The 20,554-nt window shown below is 45.5% G+C and overlaps 1 protein-coding gene across 6 annotated transcripts in view; it reads left to right on the plus strand.

The window, feature by feature from the left end:
* Positions 1–20,554, plus strand: part of FBXW11 (F-box and WD repeat domain containing 11) — a 115,399-nt gene that overhangs the window by 63,440 nt on the left and 31,405 nt on the right. For all 6 annotated transcript variants that reach the window (XM_077312814.1, XM_077312819.1, XM_077312820.1 and 3 more), the window contains one exon: positions 15,672–15,734. In XM_077312814.1, coding sequence (XP_077168929.1) covers positions 15,672–15,734 — 63 coding nt within the window. The remainder of the gene's footprint in view (positions 1–15,671; positions 15,735–20,554) is intronic.

Below are 20,554 nucleotides of genomic sequence, written 5' to 3' on the forward strand. Positions count from 1 at the left end.
TCCTCTGTTGCAGTTCACAGAATTGTAAGGAGCAGAACTCAAAAGATTAAAAAGAGAACGCTCCTCTTCATTTTCTGGTGACTTTTCTGGTCCGTGAACACAATAATGCAAGGCTATTTTTTAAAATCCTATTAAAAATACAGTTTTGCCACCCCAGCCGTCAGAGATGCTGAGAAAAATGCACATAGATGTTACATCACTAACAGTGAAATAACCGAAGCCCTTTCAAAACCAGCCCTTGGTTTGGCAAACAACTCCTAGTTTTTAAATTTCATCTTGTAAATATGAAAGTTGAATAATTTTGCTTGCGTGAGAAAAATGTGTCAAATGCTCAAGGATCCAATACCACTTCTGCCCTTCATGGAAGAGTGGGAAAAGACAATACTTACTTTTCAGAAGCAGTTTCTTCTGCCTTTTGGGTTGCTGCTCTAAAGAGCCCCTGGAAATATACACCCCAAATCAAGTGTTCTTGTTTATTTATTTGTTATTTATCACTGGACTTATATACTGCCCCTCCCAGCCAGCTGACTTGGGAAGGTTCACAACAATAAAAATACAATTACAACTGAACCAGGGGGAAAAAAACCCTGCCCCGCTCTGTCATGCAATGGCTGAAAATGCTACATCCCACCAAAGGTTCAAGGGGGCAGCCCGATCAGTGTTCCACCACCCAGCCTCAACCAAATGCCTGATGGAAGAGCTCCATCTTGCAGGCCTTATGGAACTATGAAAGTTCCGATAGGGCTCTCGGCTCTTCCGGGAGATCATTCCACCAGGTCAGGGCCAGGACTGAAAAGGCCCTGGCCCTGGTCAAGGCCAGGCGGACCTCTCTTGGGCTGGGGACCACTAGCTGTTCACATTCACAGAGCATAATGCCCTGCAAGGGGTATAAGGAGATAGGTAATCCAGCAGGTTTGCCGGACCCACACTGCGAATGGCCTTGAAGGTCAAAACCAATACCTTAAATTTGATCTGGGATGCCACTGGCAACCAGTTTCCTGCCACAGCACAGGCTGGATATGGGCTCTCCATGATGTTCCAGTGAGGACCCTTGCAACTGCATTTTGTGCCAGCTGCAACTTCGGGGTTAAGGATAAGGGCAGGCCATCATAAAGTGAGTTACAGAAGTCTAGTCTGGAGGTGACCGTCTCATGGATCACAATGGATAGGTGTTCTGGGCCAGGTAGGGAGCTAGTAGCCTTGTTTGGCTACCTTCGTGACTTGAGCCTCCATAGAAACGGAGGCATCAAAGGTCACCCCCAGATTCCTGGCTACAGGTGCCCTGAAAAAGTACGGAAGCTTAGTTCAGTCTGTGCAAGTCTTTGGTTTTCTGCAGTCCTCGGGTGAGGGGAAAATAGGGATGTTGTGATCTGAAGCTATACATCCTTATCCATTGTTCCTCTTTATATATTTGTGAAACAGGCCTGGGGGTGGAGACTGTCCTGGCAGTCCAAGATGGAATAGGGCCAACCCTCCCATTCTCTGTCTTGCTTGCTCGCGGGTAGCGGGGGATTCTCTTCCCTGTGGCCTGCAAAGCGTCTCTGCGGCCTGTCTTGCCATCTCTGCGAGGTGGTGAGAGCGCTTCGCGGGCCCCAGGGAAGTGGCCACAGCACTGGTGGTGGTGGGGGGGAAGGTTCCCTTTGGGCCCCAGGGAAGCTCCTGCGGTGCCAGCAGGGTGGCGGGGGGTTCCCATCCCTTGGGCCCCCAAAGGTGGCGAGAGCACTTTGCGGGCCCCAGGGAAGCGGCTGCGGCCATGGGGGGCTGGGGGTGGAGTCTTTCAAAGCCCACTCTTAGGAACAGGCTTTGCAGCTAGTTTCTCATAAATGGGCTCCGGAATTGATTTAAAGTGATAGTATTTTGAGTGATACATTAGTTACAATGCAGCCCACTAACATGGAGGCATTAGTTTTGCAGTATAAGTGGTCCATGTGAGTAGTTTGGTCATCAGTTCGCGATATTGGGCATATTGATTAAACACCACTGAAAAGTTTCACTTCTAACGATTAACTCAGTATCATGATCTGTTAAGGCTGGAGGCAATCACATCCCCCCCCCCCCCCAGTTGTAAGTAATCTGAAAGAGGCAGACTAGCTTGCACTTCTCACTGAGATCCTGCTTCAGCCTCTAGTAGTTTCTGGGTAGTGCTGATTGTATGGAGTGGTGACTGTTTGAAACCTAGATAATAAAAGCTTCCTTTTGTTCCGTACTGATAGCGTCTATATCTAATTTTATTTTTAATCAGAGTGCAGAGCAGTTTGCTGCTCCATTTCTTTTCTTTTTTATATAATAATATATTTTTATTTTCAAAATAGTCATACATATTTGCAGTTCACATTATATCACGTTCAATAGGGTCCCTCTTCCATTCATTTGTTTTATCCAGCTAGGTTCATGTCTGATTAGAATTGTCCTAATCTAGTCCTTTTTCGGTATGCTTGTCTGGATTCCCTTCTTCTTTCCTTCTTGTTACTTTAGAGAAGTTGGCCAGAACCTCCTGGTCCACATTGGTGCTCATATTGCCATTGCAGGTCTGACTGTACTAGACATTCGTACTGTACCCCAATGATCTAGAAAAGAAAGAGCTCCATTTCATCTGTTGAGTCTTTTGTACCTATTGCTTGAATGATATTAGGCTTGTGTTTAGACTAGTAGATTTTGTAGATATATCAAGCAGAGTGATGTCCTTACTAAGTTGAGAATAATGCATTTTAAATTCTTACAATAAAGTTAACTTTTTTTTCTGCACCATTTTCCCCCACCCCCATAGTGACCCCATGGCTCAGAACCGCCTGCAAATTCCACAGCCTTCAGCATGAGTGAGGGGAAAAGACTCTTTTGAAAAGATGGGGGGGAGCTTCTGCAGGAAGAAAAGGAGGGTTTTTTTCCCCTTCTTCCCATGTAGGATGAGATGAGAGGGTTCTCTTTCAGTCTCCTTCTCCTGTAAGTCAAATGGGTGGCTGTACACTATTTTGAACTTAATGTGTAGACCGTCATTTGGTGGAAACGAGATAATTTTGGGTCCGAAGCAATGTGACATTTCCTATCATGATGACTTTAGGCAGATTTCTGCCTGTCTACAGATAGCTGAGAAATGGCTGTCAAATGAGAAGGTATGGGTTGTGGTTGTGTGTGTGTGTGGTGAATGTACTGGAAGAGGAAAGCTTGAAGTATACATCAACAAGAAACTTTCTCGGTATGGTGTGGATCTTATACTCTACTGCTGATTAGAAATTGCTTTGGAGACTCATTGATACAGATGTATAGAAAATTTGCTACACTAATATCTACCAGGGCAGGTAAGCCATGGAAAGGCTGGGGAATGATGACAGATTCCTTTCCAATAGCGATAAGGAAGCTCTAGTTCTGTCTGTGAACAGTGATCTGTTGAATTCGGCGGGTATCAGCTGTTGCAGAGCTGCCTTGACTGTGATTACAAAAGAGCCTGAGGCAGAGCCCAAAAAGTATGCCAAAAAGCACTATAAAGAAAAGACAACCATGGAGGCTCAGGTACACTTCAGTCAGCCAATCTGGAGCAGCAGCTATTTTGACAGCCCATCTGGTGTTCATGCAGAGCAGCCTATAGACTATACAATCCGAATAGGCACTGAATCAGGAGTCAGTGACTGTGGTCCCACCAAATTTCATCAGAACAGTAATGTAAATGCCCTTGGACTCTCTAACTTTCTTCCAGAATTTTACTTCTCTATAAAGCAGACAAGGAGAATGTAAACTTCCTGCCAGCAGGGTGCTCTCAGATCAAATAGACCCTTATCTAGCTGCCCTTCTCCCCCAAGATCTAAGAGTCAGAGGGAGGCTACTGGATGGTCAACCAAAGCAGCACAGAAAAGAGGAAGGCATAGACCTTAAACAGATCCTCCCCCTTTCTCTGACAGTGATACCAGTCCTAGGGAGGTAGAGGAATTCCTCTCTGATGAGGAGGATGAAGGCGAGATATAGGTCCCTGAACAGTAAGCCAAGAATTTTCAAGTCTGAAGGCTATCAATATGTAATTGTCAAAATCATTAGTAGCACTAGACTGGCTGTAATTTACAAAGGAATGCAAAGGATGGGGGAAGATTGAGCATAGTGAGAATGGGCCCCTGGCCCCTGTCAAGTCTCCCGGGCAATTCAGGAGACCCAGAAAGCATGTCATATGACATTTGGTATTTGCAGGTAACACTGGTTGATGCACCTGTTACAGCATTACAGTCTTCAAGTCTACTTTCAGAAGACAGAGTCAGACACATCAGAGACAGTCTTGATAAAAGGCCTGATTGCTTTTCGGAGTGTCCACCAATTGGAGTTTCCACCATTGCTTCTACTGCATCAAGAGCTGCCATAGTCTGGACTGTGGCAGGGGCTCATGGGAATGGTATTCCGCAGATATCTGGAGAGCCACAGTTTGGCCACCCCTGCAGTAGATAGACAGGCCTGTGAATCCATCCAGGCTATAGCCAAGAGCAAAGGAGCTGACTCTGCATTCTCACGCTTTTTGTTCTGCTTTTTGAGGGATTCTGGCTTTTAATTGACAGGATGCTAGGGGAATTTCCATTGTCCCCAGTTTGGCTCCAGTGTAATGGACACTTACGATTTGCTACAAACTGTACAGAAGGAAGCTTGTGAGCACAGGTCTATTTCTAGGCTTGTTCACATAAATGCCAAACTCATGATTTTGTGGTGTATCTGAACCAAGCCAGTATGTTTTCATTTTGTTCAGTAGAGTGAACCTTTTTTTTAATGACCAAGCACTGCTGGTTTTGCAATCATCCTAACCTAAAGGAAACTGTCATCTGGCTGTCCTTCATTATAATATAACTTTCCTTGGTCCCTGAAGGTGGCCAGTAAGAGTTTAACCAGTCCAGACATAGTCATAAATGTTTACAGATGAAGCAGAATATGAGCAAGTATCTCAGTAAAACATTTTTCTTCAAACCCATTCGTTAACCAGCTGTGATGTAGCTAAATGGCTGTGATGTAGCTAAGAATCTTCAAAGCGAGATCTGGTTACAAGTGGGAAAACATTCCTGCTTTAATTGTTTGCTAATTGGAATAAACTCTTTGACTCCGAGTCCATAACCAGTTTCCGCTGACATTTTCAAGATTTCCTTGGTTCTTTTTTGAGCATGCAGTCCTACATGCTGTTGCAAGTCTACATAATTGTCTTTTTAAAGGTTTTTGGCACAATAAGTAGCCACGCGACCCCAGAACAACTGGCAACCAGGTTTTTAGCAAAACAGTGTTTGGCCACTGAGATGAAGCAATAAAAGATCTCTGGTGCCTGGAGGAACAGAGCCCTCTTAGTCATGTACCAGAAGGCCAACTTGGCAAGCTAAAGATTTTTGGCTCATTGTGAAAATGTCCCTCTGAGTATGCATCTCCAGTTTTAAGCCCTTTGGCTGTAACCTTTTCCTAGGTTAAATCATTTTGCGAAGTCCATCTCGTCAGATTTGCCTTGAAAAGATCTCATCTGTCCCTCTTAATAAAACAGTAAGGAGGGTTGGGGTGGGCTAAGTCCGTGATCAAAACTCCCAGATTGGCCCCTTGGCCCCGGACTGACAAGTGGAGGGGCCAAGCGGAAGGCGCACTGATGCACTCCTCCACATGAAGCCAGCTGGATGACCTTGGGCCAGTCATAGTTCTCTTAGAGCTTTCTCAGCCATACCTCCCTTGCAGGGTGTCTGTTGTGGGGAGAGGAAGGGAAGGCGATTGTGAGCCGCCCTGAGACTCCTTTGGATAGAGCTGCAGTTCAAAACCGATCCAACTTGTCAACCCCAACTGTGGCAGGGGTGGCGTGCGTGTGCATGCGTCCACGTGTGTGCAGGCGCACAACAGTCGGAGCAGTGTGGAGGTGGCCATTGCCATGGCTCCTCCTCTGCCAGCCACCACCACTGCCTGCCGATTGCTGGCGCCCGCCGCCTGTCGCCACCCACCACTGCTTGTGCCGGCCGCGGCGGTGGCAACCAACCTGGGGACCCCACAGAAGGGGCCAGGCAACCACTGGGGTAGAGAAAACCAATTCTTCTGCTTCTTCAGTAATATCAGGGCTCTCTCAGACTCACCTCCCTCACAGGGTGTCTGTTGTGGGGAAAGGAAAGGGAAGGCGATGATTGTAAGCCGCGTTGAGACTCCTTCGGGTAGAGAAAAGTGGCATATGAGAACCAACTCTTCTTCTTCAGTAATATCAGGGCTTTCTCAGCCTCACCCACCTCACAGGGGGTCTGTTGTGGGGAAAGGGAAGGCAAATGTAAGCCACCTTGAGACTCCTTCGGGTAATGAAAAGCAAGGTATAAAAACGAATTCTGCTTCTTCTTCTTCTGCTGCTGCTGGCTGCTGCTGCTGCTTCTGTTGCAAGACAAGGTGTGCTTAAAAGTCATCCAGGCTTCCAAAGTGACTTCTGGGATGAGGGGAAGAACATAAGACAAAAGCTGCTCTGAATGGTTGTGCAGGTCATATGAGGTTGATGGCCTGGAGGGAAAGCTGTTGAGATACAAATCTCCTAAGAACTGCTGAAAATTTAAATGAAAGCACTGAGATTAAACTTGTGCTAAAGAGGAACGTATTTAACCAGCCTTTGATGACCTGCAGACCGGGGAAGGCTTAAAATTAGATTGGCTCCCTGAGGAACGCAAGCATTAAAAATGGTTATGGGATGCAGCAACTGATTATACGGCTCTTCCCCACCTTTCCCTTCCTCCCAGTAGTGCTTTACCAACGACCATGTAGTCCAATGGCCTTGCATAGTAGGAAATTAAAGAGCAGGGAAGGGAAAGCACAAACTTACCAACTGCCCAAGCTTTTGTGTATCGTAGCATAGTACCACTTAGAACGGACATCCAAAGGCAGCCATTGATTTGAATTTTTTGTGCATGGGAGTGTACTGTACAAAACAGCAGCTATCAACTTCCTCTTATCCATGGAGGGGCTTCATGCTGAGGAATATGGAACACGATACACATGGGAGGCCCCACAGTGTGCTCCGCCGTTGCCTGGGGAACATGTTGCCTTCCCCCACACATCTCCTGCCGTTTCCAAGGAGCAGCGCAAGAACGTACGCATGCTATAAAAAGGGGGGGGGGGGAGGACGACACCATAAAACTCTTGAGTAAACAGCAATCTTTAAGCATTCTAAGATGCCATTTGTAATTGGCACTTCAGTTACAATGGGAGCCAATTGGAGATTTGTGCACACCTTCAAATCCTAGATCCCGAGCTAATCCTACTGTGTATTTAACTGTGGCTAAGATGCAGTTGTAGCACCGAGCTTCAATAAAAGGTTGCAGAGGGAGAAAACGTCAGGAAGTGGGTGATTGTGCAATGCACTTGGAAGTCTCTTAATTCTATGTGCAAAATCATGCCAGTGGCTCCTGTTTGATACTTGGAATCTAATTTTCTAAAGATGTTCTGAAGTGGGAGTAGATACTGAACTTTGATTTCAGGAAGAAGTCAGGAAAAACATGGTGGAGATCATTTAATGCAGGGGTAGTCAACCTGTGGTCCTCCAGATGTCCGTGGACTACAATTCCCATGAGACCCTGCCAGGTTGACTACCCCTGATTTAATGCATTGTTGTTAGTCCATTGGGCCTGGTGCTTTGCCCTTTTTCATATTTTATTGCCTGAGAAATTTTCTGGATTGTTATTGTTTGGTTTTGAATTTTTCCATGCTCTTTTAATTATTCTCTTATTCCATTCTCCCAAGCTACTTTTTGTAAGGTCCCGAGAGAATATTAACAAATTATTCTTGCATTTCTTTTTGTAGATATATAATTTTGTCTCCTTTATGGATACTGTTACTCTTTTTTATTTTACCTTTGTCAGCATGTTCGAAATGTCTTTGTTTAGATTTTTTTCTGCATCACTTCCATTTCTAACATTAATTGATTTAATTTGTTTAATTTCTACTGTCTTTATTGAGAGTTTTTTGTGCTCTTGCTCCAAACCGTATTTTTTCTGTTAATTTTTTAATTCTATTTTTCCCTCTTTTCTTATGGCTAAAACGTTTCCTGTAATGAAAACTGTGCTTGCTCTCTAAATAATAGCTGGTGATATTTTTTCTGTGTTATTTAATTTGATGAATTCATCCAAATCGTTTTTTACATTTATTAGATCATTTTGTAACAGAAGTGTATAATTTAATCATCTTTTTCTTGGTTTTATATTCCATTGCCAACCTATCTCTGTACAAGTTTATGATCTACACATATTTTTGGTTAAATCTCTGCTTTGTCTAAATTCAGAAACTTTTTGATACCTAGCACAAATCAATTCTTGAATAAGTTTTAAGTCGGTCTGGAAAAAATATAAAATCTCAGTCTTTTGGTGTTTAATTCTTCACCCTTTCCATTTTGGCTTCAGGCCTGGTCATGGAGTGGAGATGGCTCTAGCCACACTTACAGATGATCTTTGAAGAAAACTGGATCGCAGTGATCGGTGCTGCCGATTCTTTTAGACCTGACAGCAGCATTTGAAACGGTCAATCTTGAACTGCTTGCCCAATGCCTAACCAACATGAGGGCCTTGCAATGGCTGCTGGAGAGAACCATACCTCCCTGCAGTATGCCCTAACATGTGGGGCTGTGCAGGGAATAATTCTCTCCCTGATGTTATTTAAAATCTATGTCCTCTCCCTCAACCAGTTAATTTGGAGTTGTGGGCTAGGGTATCACCAATATGCAGATGACACCGAGCTATGTCTGTTAATGGACAGCTGTCCATCAACATCTCCAAGAGCACTGGTCAGCTACCTAGAAGTGGTGACAGGTTGGCTCAAGCAGAGTCTAAAGTGGAGGCCCTCTGGCTATGTTGGCAAGTCCCAGATGGGACACTATAGCTCCTGGCCCTTGATGGGGTTCAACCAATGACTCACATCAAGATCCTGGATGTGACTGGACTCCACATTATCTATGGAGACCCAGGTCACAAACACTGCTAACCAGGCATTCTTCCACCTATACTAGGCTTGATAGGCATTGCCCTATTTGTCAGTGTCCAACCTGGCCACAGTGATTCATGCAACAGTCACCTCCATATTAGACTGCTGCAGCTCGCTCTATGGAGGGCTACCCTTGTGCCTGATCTGGAAGCTCCAGCTGGTGCAAAATGCAGCAGCTGAACTCCGAGACTGAGTGGAGAATACAAGTTCAACCAGTGCTCTCTCAGCTGCATTAGCTCCAGTTTGAGAGCCAAATCAGACTCAAAATGTGGACCTTTAAGTCCCTAAATGGTCTGAGACTTTTGTATCTGCGATACTGCCTCCTCCTCTATATCCCTCAAAGGAACCTATGTTTCAGGACACAAAACCTACCAAAGATCCCCAACCCTAGAGAAATAAAACTTTCTCAGCCCTGTCACGGGCCTGGTGGAACACTCTCCCAGACAAGATCAGGATCCTGTGGGATCTATAACAGTTCCACAGGGCCTGTAAGACAAGAGTTTTTCCACCAGGCCTGTGTTGATGCCTTGTGATCCACCAGCCAACTGACTCCCTAAGATTTGCTTATACATCTGGAATGTCAAAACATCCAAATTAGCACTTTCTCCCCATTCCCCCTCCTCAACCATAGAGGAAGAAGAGCTTTGGGCATTAGATTTTAGTTGACAGCAGGGACAAAAAAAAAAGTTCGCCATAGAAATTTAAGGGGTCCTAAACAAAGGACCTTTAGAAATTATTCTTTTTGGGCCCAACGCACTCTCCCTAGATTTCAAGAAGAGAACAGAAGGAACAGCTAGATCCAGTCAAGATGGCTTTTCAGAAGAGGAGTTTTCCATGCTGGATTCAGTAAACAAAAGCAGAACAGACAGGGGTGACCAAGATCTCAAAGTTGTTAAGATGTGACACAGCAGCTGTTCTGCCAAAAATGTCTCAGATGGCTGCATCATAGAGTTCTTGCGCTATCCACTGGAGCAATTCATAACCTCCCCTATTCATCATCCTCAGAACTGTTTAATCAATTAAACATCTTCTAAAAATTCAAGCCATCAGGTATGTCCCAGCTATGGAATGGGGGACTGAGTATATTCTTTCTTCTTCACATACCCCCTCCCAAAAGCATGGAGACTGCAGAGTAATATTCTGTATGAAGTTCCTCAACAGACGTATAAAGCTCCCAAAAGCATGGAGACTGCAGAGTAATATTCTGTATGAAGTTCCTCAACAGACGTATAAAGCTGAAGCACTTCAGAATGGAGATGTTATGATCAGACTCCCAAGTCTCTTCAACCACAAGAGTATCACGCCTCAGTAGAATGCACGAAGGCATTCTTCTATATGTCAGTTTTTTTCAGTGACACTACAGATTTCTATACATTTGTAAGGGAGAAAGTCATCTCCAATTCAGAGCCTTGCCATTTGGCTTGTCTACTGCCCTAAGAGTGTTTTGAAAACTCTGTGATCTACCCAGTGTGAAATTAAGTCAGCAGGATGTACATGGTCACTCTTGTTTCGTCAACCTGATAATCAGGTCTAATCCTAGACACAAATTTAGACAGGACACAACAAAAAGATATTTGGGAGATTAGGGATTCAAAGTGAATCTACAAAGAGCTAGTGGCAACATTTAACAACTCTCACCTAGCTCATGGAACTACTGATCTCAAATATAGATGTACGACAATGGGACAGATTCTTCTGCAGACTTCGCTAGCTATTGCCAAACCCTCCCAAAATTGAATTAGAAGAAAACAAAACATTTTCATCAATTGAAGGTGAATGCAGCTTGCTGTCGAGGAGTAAATTGCCTAATCTCAAACAGGACGAGACTTTATGGACTTCTATCTTCACAAAACACCAAATTCCTAGGGAATTATCTAGGTGAAATATTATTTACATGGAATGTCACATTTACACATGGCTGTGTGTAGAATAAATGACATAGTATAGTTTCTCAAACGGAAGTGAAAAGTCATGCAAGAAAGTATATCTCAAGTCGAAGTACATTCTTTATTGGATAAATCTTGCCCTCTTACCAAGCATTTGATCAGGATGAGTAGACACCTCTAACCTAGATGACTTTAATCTTCTTTTGGATACATCTTGCTTGCAAGTTATGACTCTGTCTTGTTTTTGTTGACCTAGTCACACCGAACCATGCCACCATAACCCCAGTTGGTCTTCTGTATTCTTAGAACTACTGTCTTCATTTATAACTTCTCTTTCTCACATAAACTCAAATAGGATTACAATATACAAAAGGGAATTCTGTTAGACCAGGGATAGTCAAACTGCGGCCCTCCAGATATCCATGGACTACAATTCACATAAGTCCCTGCCAGCATTCACTGGCAGGGGCTCATGGGAATTGTAGTCCATGGATATCTGGAGGGCCGCAGTTTGACTACTCCTGCATTAGACAGTGAAGACCTCCAGTAAACAAAGCAGCAGGACTTGTAGCATATATTTAAATAATCCACTGTTTGCTGTGTAATTTTGTAACCCCTATGTTATGATTTCTGATTATATAATCCTTTACAATTTTTCCATAAATGTGTATGGAATGTCTATTCCAGAAGCACCATTTGGGAAACCCTTTCTTAGTACTGGTGAGCCATATGTGCTTTATTTCTCAGCAGTGCCTTTGAATGTGTGTCTGTGTGTCAAAGGAATTTATCCTTGGTCAGCTTATTATACAAAGTAATTTCCCAGTGTACTGGCCGTATAATCCAAGGGGTATGGGGATGTCCTTGTGTAATAAAATGACCAAGGGCAAATCCCTTTGCCATAGCAGCAGATAAGAGTATGTGGCTAATTGTCCTATTTGAAATGCTAATGAAATCATCAAAATAGGATAGGAAGAGAAGGATCACTGAAGGAATGTTAGACAACAAACAGAAGGCAGCAATGGAAGAGAATAGATGTCCAGAACGTCAATGGCGTACCCAAGAAGGCCCTCTTCCTTGTTTGGCTCCACCTAATCTTAGGAGGTATAGGCACCTGAATCAGGGCCTTAGAATGTGACCATAGTGGTTGGGGAGCTTGTCAGGGAGTAGGCAGTACTTCAGCTTATGTTGGCTTCAAGTCATATAGGGTTTTAAAGATGAACACCAGCAACCTGATTTGTGCCAGGAAATAGATTGAGGACAGGTATGGATGGGCCAAAACTGGATATAGTCCTTATGGCCCATTATGGCTGCAACATCCTGCAGCATTTGAAGGTTCTGAACGCGTCACATCAGTCCCACATAGATTGATTCAGGTGGGTAGCTGTGTCGGTCTGAAGCAATAGAATACAGTTTAAGTCCAGTGGCTTCTTTTTAGATCAACAAAGTTTAATTCTAGGTATAAGCTTTCATGTGCATGCACACTTTTTCAGGTACTGAAGAATCTGAAGAATAATGTATGTACATGAAAGCTTATAAACGCAATTAAACTTTGTTTGTCTTAAAGGTGTTGCCAGACTCAAACTTAGTCTCCCATAGATTGTGTTGCAATAATCTAATCTAGATGTCACCAGGATTTACACAACAGTGGCTAAATCTTTTCTGCTCAGGAAAGGCTGTACCTGCTTGACCAGACAAACCTGGTCAAAGGCACTGTTGGCCACAACTACCACCTGCTTGTCCATCAGTAGGCATGGGTCTAAGAAGCCCCTGAGATGATGGACCTGTTCCTTGAAGGGGAATGCAGCCTCATCTAGAACAGATTATATTGTAAAATTCTGGGTCAGCGTGTCTGATTACCATCATGTTGGAGTTAAACTTCCAGTTTTATGAACCTGCATCCATGCCAAAAGCGCTCCCAGACGGTGTAGTTTAGTGGTCTCTCATGAATGTTTCAGTCTCATATGTGAGCTATGTTATGAGGCGGCATAGGAATAGTTTAAGCGATTCTAGATTAATCCTGTATTTTAGGGCTTTGAATAATTAACACCAGTAATTCTCTTAGATGACTTGGTGTGATTTATCCATAGTGGAAAATATGGTTCCAGGAACAAGTAGGGGTGGTGGGAATGCCTGGATATGTTATCCCCCTTCCCCTTACATAGTTCTATAATTAAGAACTGCCATGGGAAACCATAGTTTTGTGGCTATGTCTGAACCACAAATTATGGTTTGTGCTCTTCTGTACAAACAAAGATTCCAAGCTCTAGTTTCATCCCAGTTCCTGGGGAAGTGACTTAACTTCCAACTGGCTTCTTGCAAAAGTCTTTTGTTAATGAGCAGGGTAGGGAGACAACCCGAACATTAGAATATCCTCGTACTGACCAACAATGGTTTTATTCTTTCATCTGATCCAAGACATTGCTATCTAAAAAGTTGCCAGTGGATCTAATGGGCCACCTTCATCCCCTGTAGTTACATCTAGAAAAAGCTGGTAAAACCAGAGCTGGTTTGGAATGTCATGTTGGGGCTGTGGTTTTCCTATCCAGATGATTATGGTTAGTTTCTCGCTTGATGTTAACCACTTGCCCTCTGAGGCGGGCCAGTAAAAATTCCCATTGAACAAGTAGCTTGCCATCACCTTTACTCAAGCTGCTTTACGGTGCCTAGAAATTGCCTTTATTCCTTGATCGTCCAGAAGCAGATTAATTATTTGGACGCCTTTCTGTTGAGTCTGAAGCTAGATGTTTTGAACCTAACCTTAGTCACTCTGGTGGATGACCTTGCCAGAAATGGACCAGACGAGTGAGTTCCTCCCGTCACTGGCAGTCCAGAAGAACTGTAAACTTGGGGTATCCTTCTGGATTGGTAGGCTATGATAGATACTGGGAGCATTATGTTTCAGCAGTACAGATCATGTCTGGCCAGCTGACTCCAGAAGGCTGTTCTATATGTGTGGAAGGGGGCTGCTCAGTTCCATGGCAGTTCTGTCCTGGAGTTTCAGTTTGGTGTAGTGGTTAGGAATGCGGACTTCTAATCTGGCATGCCAGGTTCGATTCTGCACTCCCCCACATACAGCCAGCTGGGTGACCTTGGGCTCTCCACGGCACTGATAAAACTGTTCTGACTGGGCAGTGATATCAGGGCTCTCTCAGCCTCACCCACCTCACAGGGTGTCTGTTGTGGGGAGAGGAATGGGAAGGCGACTGTAAGCCGCTTTGAGCCTCCTTCGGGTAGGGAAAAGCGGCATATAAGAACCAAGTCTTCTTCTTCTTCCTTCTTCCTCCTCCTCCTCCTCCTTCTCCTCCTCCTTCTTCTTCTTCTTCTTCTTCTTCTTCTTCTTCTTCTTCTTCTTCTTCTTCTTCTTCTTTCTTGTAGTTAAATTCCTTCCCTAGTAATCCAGATCTCCACCTCCCTTCTCACTCCCAGCCTAAAAAGTGTGCTACTCAGGCTGCAAGAATGCTAAACCCCAGCAAAGTCCCCTGTCTGGGCCAACCAATGCAGCAAGTACAGGGGTGTCCACTGCTTCAAGCAGGCATTCCTTGGCTCCCTTAAGATCAGAGGAAGAATATTCATTTATAGATTGTGAGCCGTCTGGGGAATTATCAGAGGTGGAGCCTGCTCAACAAAGCGAGCAGTCTGAAAGACTGTTTGCACAGGAGGAATTTCAGGAGCCTGGGATGGAAGAAAGCTAATGGCACAGTCTCTTTAGGACCTGTGGAGGCCTCTGAATTGAAGCAGATGGGCAAGAAGTGGGTCAGGATGTCCTTCTCATTCTCAAACAACATGCGTCTTCACAGGAAGTCCAGTGTTCTGTTTGGCACTCTTTAGATTTTTAAAAATTATTATAGAATAATAGAATCATAGAGTTGGAAGGGGCCACACAGGCCATCTAGTCCAACCCCCTGCTTAATTCAGGATCAGCCCAAAGCTGACAGTTTGTTTCTAACCTGCTTCTGTTGAGGAGCAACTCTTGTCAAATAAGGGCCCATTAAGGTTATGCAGGGAAAAGACATCTTGCTATCGGGATGGTATTTGCTGTTCTGCAGAATAGCCAGGCATGATCCTTTGGCAGATGTGTTGATTATTGGTATTTCTTTTGTTTGTTTTTAATTATTAGAGGTGTTGAATTTATTGTTTTGGGCTAGTTTGCCAGCCACAAAATAAAAGAGTATGGTGTAAGGGAAGGATCCCAATAGAGGCAGTCCTTCGTTGACCCCCGTTTAGAGTTCAATAACTTACGTTAGCCTTTTAAATTTTTTTATTTAAACTGTTATTTCTGTCTAATAATTTTTGCAATCCCAATGATTTTTGAAGATCCCTCCTCAGGAGAGATACTGTTTACATGGATGTCGTGTCCCTGACACGTTGCACCATATACTTCTGGTGTGTCCTAGGTTTGAAGTATTTCATCGCCCGTTAGCTAATAATCTGAAGAAATTGAAATTCAGCTGTGTTAATGAGAAACACTGTATTAAAATGATATTAAATGTGAGGGACAGAGCAGCTATTATAAAAGTAGCAAAGTTTTTACTGGCAATTTTAAATGAAAATCTTTTACGATAGATTTTACATCTGAAACTGTTTGAAAATTTCATTTTATGCTTTGCAATTTTATGCCAATAAAGGTATTCTGATTTTAATTCTAATTCCCAATGGTTCTTGCATGAAAATCCAATCCAAAACGGACTTTACTGTTAGTTAAACAAAAGGATGCCAAGGATCAGTAATCAGGCACTCACTTTTTACAAGTGTCCCTTGGCTTAAAAATAAATGCACCGTTTTATTTTTATTTTCGTGAATTTTAAAACTGGATCCAGGAGAGAATTCAACTAATATTCCCTTTCCTTTCCCTAGAACACATCAGTAATGGAGGATCAGAATGAAGAAGAGTCTCCAAAGAAAAACACACTCTGGCAGGTAAGCAAGCCCCTCATCTCTCCCCTTCCTCTTCCTCTTTTTTTAAAACTCAGAGACTGACTGGAATGTCTTTGGCTACTCTTGGCACGTTCTGGAATCTGCTGTGAGCAGTAGCCACCAAATCTCTTTCCCAGACTGGAGAACCATCCCTACATTTCACTGAAGTTCTGCCTAAGTGTGCCCTCATTCGTTTACAGCAGTGGTCCCCAACCTTTTTATCACTGGGGACCGGTCAACGCTTGACAATATTACTGAGGCCCGGGGGAAGGGTAGTATTTTGCCAAGCGATGTCGCCGCCACTGCCTGAGCCCCTGCTCCACTTGCTTTCCCGCTGGCGACCCTGCCAGCAGCAGCTGTGCAGTGCCATGCTGAGGGGGAGCTCCAGCCATAGTGGCCGCTGGAGAGCACCAAAGGTGAGCCGGTGGCTGAGTAGTAGGTAGCCTCGAGGCAGCAGCTGGGGAGGAGGGCGAGGAGGAGCTGCGGCCCGGTACCAACTGTTCCATGGACCAGCACCGATCCACGGACCTGGGGTTGGGGACCATTGGTTTACAGGAAAATGTTAGGTAACTGCAGGAAGCCGAGCATCTTCACCATAAGCTTGGAAGAGTTTGCCGTTTCGATAATCACAGCGTCACCGTTGGCCTCAGCGAAAGACCCGTTCCAACTCCTTTTTGGTTCCCAACCTTTCAATGGCATGTCTTCAGCTACCGATATTGCCCACGTGACAGCCGCTAAGCTGCCACCAGCCACTCAGAGAACAGATGAAGCAGCCTGCTGGGACAGTTGCTGTGAAACGCTAGCTTATGATGTTGCCACAGAAGTGGGTCGCAAGGTGACCTTGGCGATCCGCGTCCAGCTCACGGCTCTTGGACAAGGGAAAGCGGGCGGATACAGCTTGCTTGTCCGGCTTAGTGCAAGACATCTGCTAATCAACCCCTGGGCAGTCTGAATTACACGGCTGCCGTATGACCGGTTTCCCACTCGTATCAATTTCCCTTCCTGTGTAACATTGAAAGCTGAGTCGCAGCAAGGTTCATGTTAAGGTTCAGGAGGCTTTCCCAGAGAGATCAAAAGTAGCCACAAATCGATAGCACTGGCTAGTACATTTATGTATTATTTACGTCTTATGGTTCATCACACTTGTCACCCAAAGAAGTACAAAGAAAATCACCCCATCCGTGGCACCTAGAATTGGAGAGAGAAGGGCTGTCTGCTGGAGTCAGATCCTGGCACACTGGCGGATCAGCAGATTAACTACAGCACTGTAAACACCTCGGAGGTCCCACATCCAGCCCATCCTCCAGCAGCTGTGCTGCCTTCCGGTTGGATTCCAGATCAGACTTAAGGTTCTGTTTATCACCTTCAAGGCCATATGCGGTCTGGGCCCAGTGTATCTGAGGGATAGCCTCTCTGCTTATACCCCCCAAAGAGCCTTTCACACTAGCACTTCCAACTTCCTGGTGATTCCTGGCCCCAGGGAACTCACTTGGCCTCAACCAGGGCCAGAGCTTTTTCCATCATGGACCCCGCCTGGTGGAACGAGCTCCCAGAGGAGATCAGGGCCCTGATGGAACTCGAACAGTTGCGCAGGGCCTGCAAAAGGGAGCTCTTCCACCAGGCATTCGCTTGAGGCCGACCTGAGCCACCACTTCCCACAGGCCCTCCCCCTGAGCCTCCCTCCTATGGCACCCACCATAACTCCGCCCAACCCACCGGGCTATCAGTAGGAGTTACTTCTATGTTTAATTTTTCTACGGTTCCATGTTGTTTGTTGTTTCACTTCATTATTGTTAATCTAATTTATCTGTATTGTTTCTGTTGTGTTTTATGTGAACCGCTCTGAGCCCTCGGGGAGGGCAGTATACAAATATAATAAACCAAAATTCAGAATCATGGCATGGGATTTTTTTACTGACATTTTCTGAATTTTACTAAATTTTTGCCGTTCTGTGTGGCCACTAGGTGGTGGTGTGGGCACAGTGATTGAAATTCTTGTTGGCGCTGACAGATACAGCTGACATCTTAGCAGGGAAATCGACCTTCACTGCCCTGCTTACTTTGCTGAATCATGCATTTTGTTTTCTCGACATCTTTTAGAGGTGTCCGAACAATTGGTATGGAATTCACAACTCTCTGGTGGAGTTTCTTCTGTATTCTCTTCAGATCCTGGTGTTTTGCAGCTGACGTAGTTTTGCAGTCGTGTGAACTGAACATAAACAAGCTGGCACAGCAGTTTGGTCTAATGAAATCAGGCCCAGCGGTTGCAGAATTTTGGTACCTTGCTCTCGCATTTAATAGAAATCGCAGCGCATTTAGTTTACCACTGAATGTATGCCTTGTGCATGATGGGCTTTGTCAAGAAATCCTAATCTTATACTGTCGATATAAGGTTCAATGCAGCCATTTGTTCTACAACTGATGAGGGGTAATTTATTCATGTGGCCTAATTGGAGCACCCTGGAGCACTGTGGCCCGTAGCTTGCTGGTAAGGGTCTAGAGCAGAGGTAGTCAACCTGTGGTCCTCCAGATGTCCATGGACTACAATTCCCATGAGCCCCTGCCAGCAAACTCATGGGCATTGTAGTCCATGGACATCTGGAGGACCACAGGTTGACTACCCCTGGTCTAGAGTCCATTGTCTCTGTTCCCTCTCCAGCATCCCCTCTTAAATATTCTTCAGGCTTTTAGTAACCCAAGAAGTGATGTCACACCTCCCTGCCACACCCTTGGAAGTTATGTGTTTACAATGTGCGTGGCATCATCACTAATAAAATAAAATGCTTGTTACATAAGATGTTAATTATGTTTTTGTATGTGCGGTCCCTTGCCTTAGCAAAACAAGGAAGCATCCATCTCAGCTGTCATAAAGCCCACCATGCAAAATAGCAGTTCTCCTCAGGGAAACTTATCTGTGTGATTTGGAGATCACTTGTCACTTTGGGAGACCTCCAGGCACCACCAGGAGACTGGCAGTGCTAGCAAGAGAGTAACTTTTCCCAGGGTCAGAAATGGCTACCTGTGGATCTCCCGGAGTTACAGCTCCAGACTACAGAGTTGAGTTTCCCTAATGGAGACTCTGTGGCGTTGGACGTAGTCCTCTCCTGCTTGAATATCTGGATCCCTGCTGACAACAGCCTCCCCCCCAGCCATTTTCTGCCAGCAGAGCTCTGAGAAGAGATTCTGAGAGGGGGAAATTGTAGGAGCCAATGGGGGAGAGTGCAGCAGATTCAGCTCTTCCCTCCTATTCTGTTTCCATTGTGTGTGAATTCAACAAGGCCACTGTAGACCAGACGGATGAGCAGAAAGCTACTCTGTCCTCCTGACTCCTCCCAGGGTTTTTATATATACACTAGCTTCAAAGCCCGTTCATAAGAACGGGCTTTGAGAGGCCCTCCCCCCCCCCCCCCCGAGGCAGCGAGGCTCGACTCTCAGATCCCACTGGAGACCCATCCCGGCCACCTCCCCCCCTGGAGCCAGGCGGCCTCCCGAAGGCCGCGGGCATGCTTAGCGGCTCGGGGGGAGCCCTCCATGCCCCCCTCCCTCTCCGGACCTTCACAGCCCGGCAAGCACAGCCGGCGCCTCTGCAAAGCATGAGGTCCTGGCTGTGCTTGCCTGTCAGGGCAGGAGCTGTAGGGGCAGGGCTGCACCCTGATTGGCCCTATTTCCAACTTGGACATCTGGACAGTCCGTCCCCCAAGGCTGTTTCCCTTTTCTTTATAAGGAAGACCATGGATAACGATATATATCTCTCCAATTGGAGTAACGCCTCCAGGGCTCTGGAGTAACCCTGATTTAGATTGTCATACATACAGGGTGAGGAAGTGATCAACAGCGCCCTTCCTGCCTGTGGATCCCAGGTTCTTTTGCTACTCCATCAGCCATCTCCATGAGTATCTGGGTGCTGCCATTAAGCCTTGCCTTAATGAGTCCCTGGGCATGGCTATCCCGCCCATTCCTGGCTACCCCAGTTGCTGCTGGCTTGCCTGTCTCTCGCATTGGTAGCCCTCACTGTCTCCCCCCACGGCTTGCCTTGTGTTTCCTGAGGATGCCTCTCAGAGCTGTTAGCGTGCCTCTTTGCTTCCAGCTCATCCTCAGGGCTTTCCTCGTGAGGTGCACCTCCTGGCCTCAGGTAAATTGGCTCCCTCTCCAGTCTGTCCCCATCACAGTGGCCGTAATAGGAGCCAAATTGGGAGGTACAAAGGAATGTTGGACAGAAGAACTTGGGTCCCATATGGGAGACCATACACCTCCAGCTACTATACTACCAGCTAAGATACAACTATACAGATGGCGATCATGGGTTCCATCGGCCCCTTTCTTTCCTCCCTCTAGGACAGTGGTTCTCAACCTTCCTAATGCTGCGACCCCTTAATACAGTTCCTCATGTTGAAGTGACCCCCAACCATAATATTATGCAAGTGTTCCTTCACGGAAATTAAACCGAAACTGACCAACGGTGTGAAGATCCATTATTCAGGATTGTATAGAAATTGTTTTTTTTCCAGCGGGCGGCAGGAAGTCAGGGGTGCCGGTAGGAAAGCAAGCAGAGCAGCGGCTCAGGCGCCGGTGGTGACGTCCCTCGGCAAAAGACTACCCCCCCCCCAGGCCTCAGTAAAATCGTCAAGTGTTTACCGGTCCCCGGTGATAAAAAGGTTGGGGACCACTGGTGTCGATGGCACCCCCCCTGGCCAAGCTGTTTGCCCTGCTGCAGCCCCTGTGAAAGGGTAATTCGACCCCCAAAGGGGTCCCGACCCCCCGGTTGAGAGCCACTGTTCTAGGAGGTCATATTGGGGGAATGGGTTGAGTTGGGCTTGAATTGG

The sequence above is a fragment of the Paroedura picta genome, chromosome 1 (genome assembly GCF_049243985.1).
Source record: "Paroedura picta isolate Pp20150507F chromosome 1, Ppicta_v3.0, whole genome shotgun sequence".
NCBI classification, from domain to species: Eukaryota; Metazoa; Chordata; class Lepidosauria; order Squamata; family Gekkonidae; genus Paroedura; species Paroedura picta.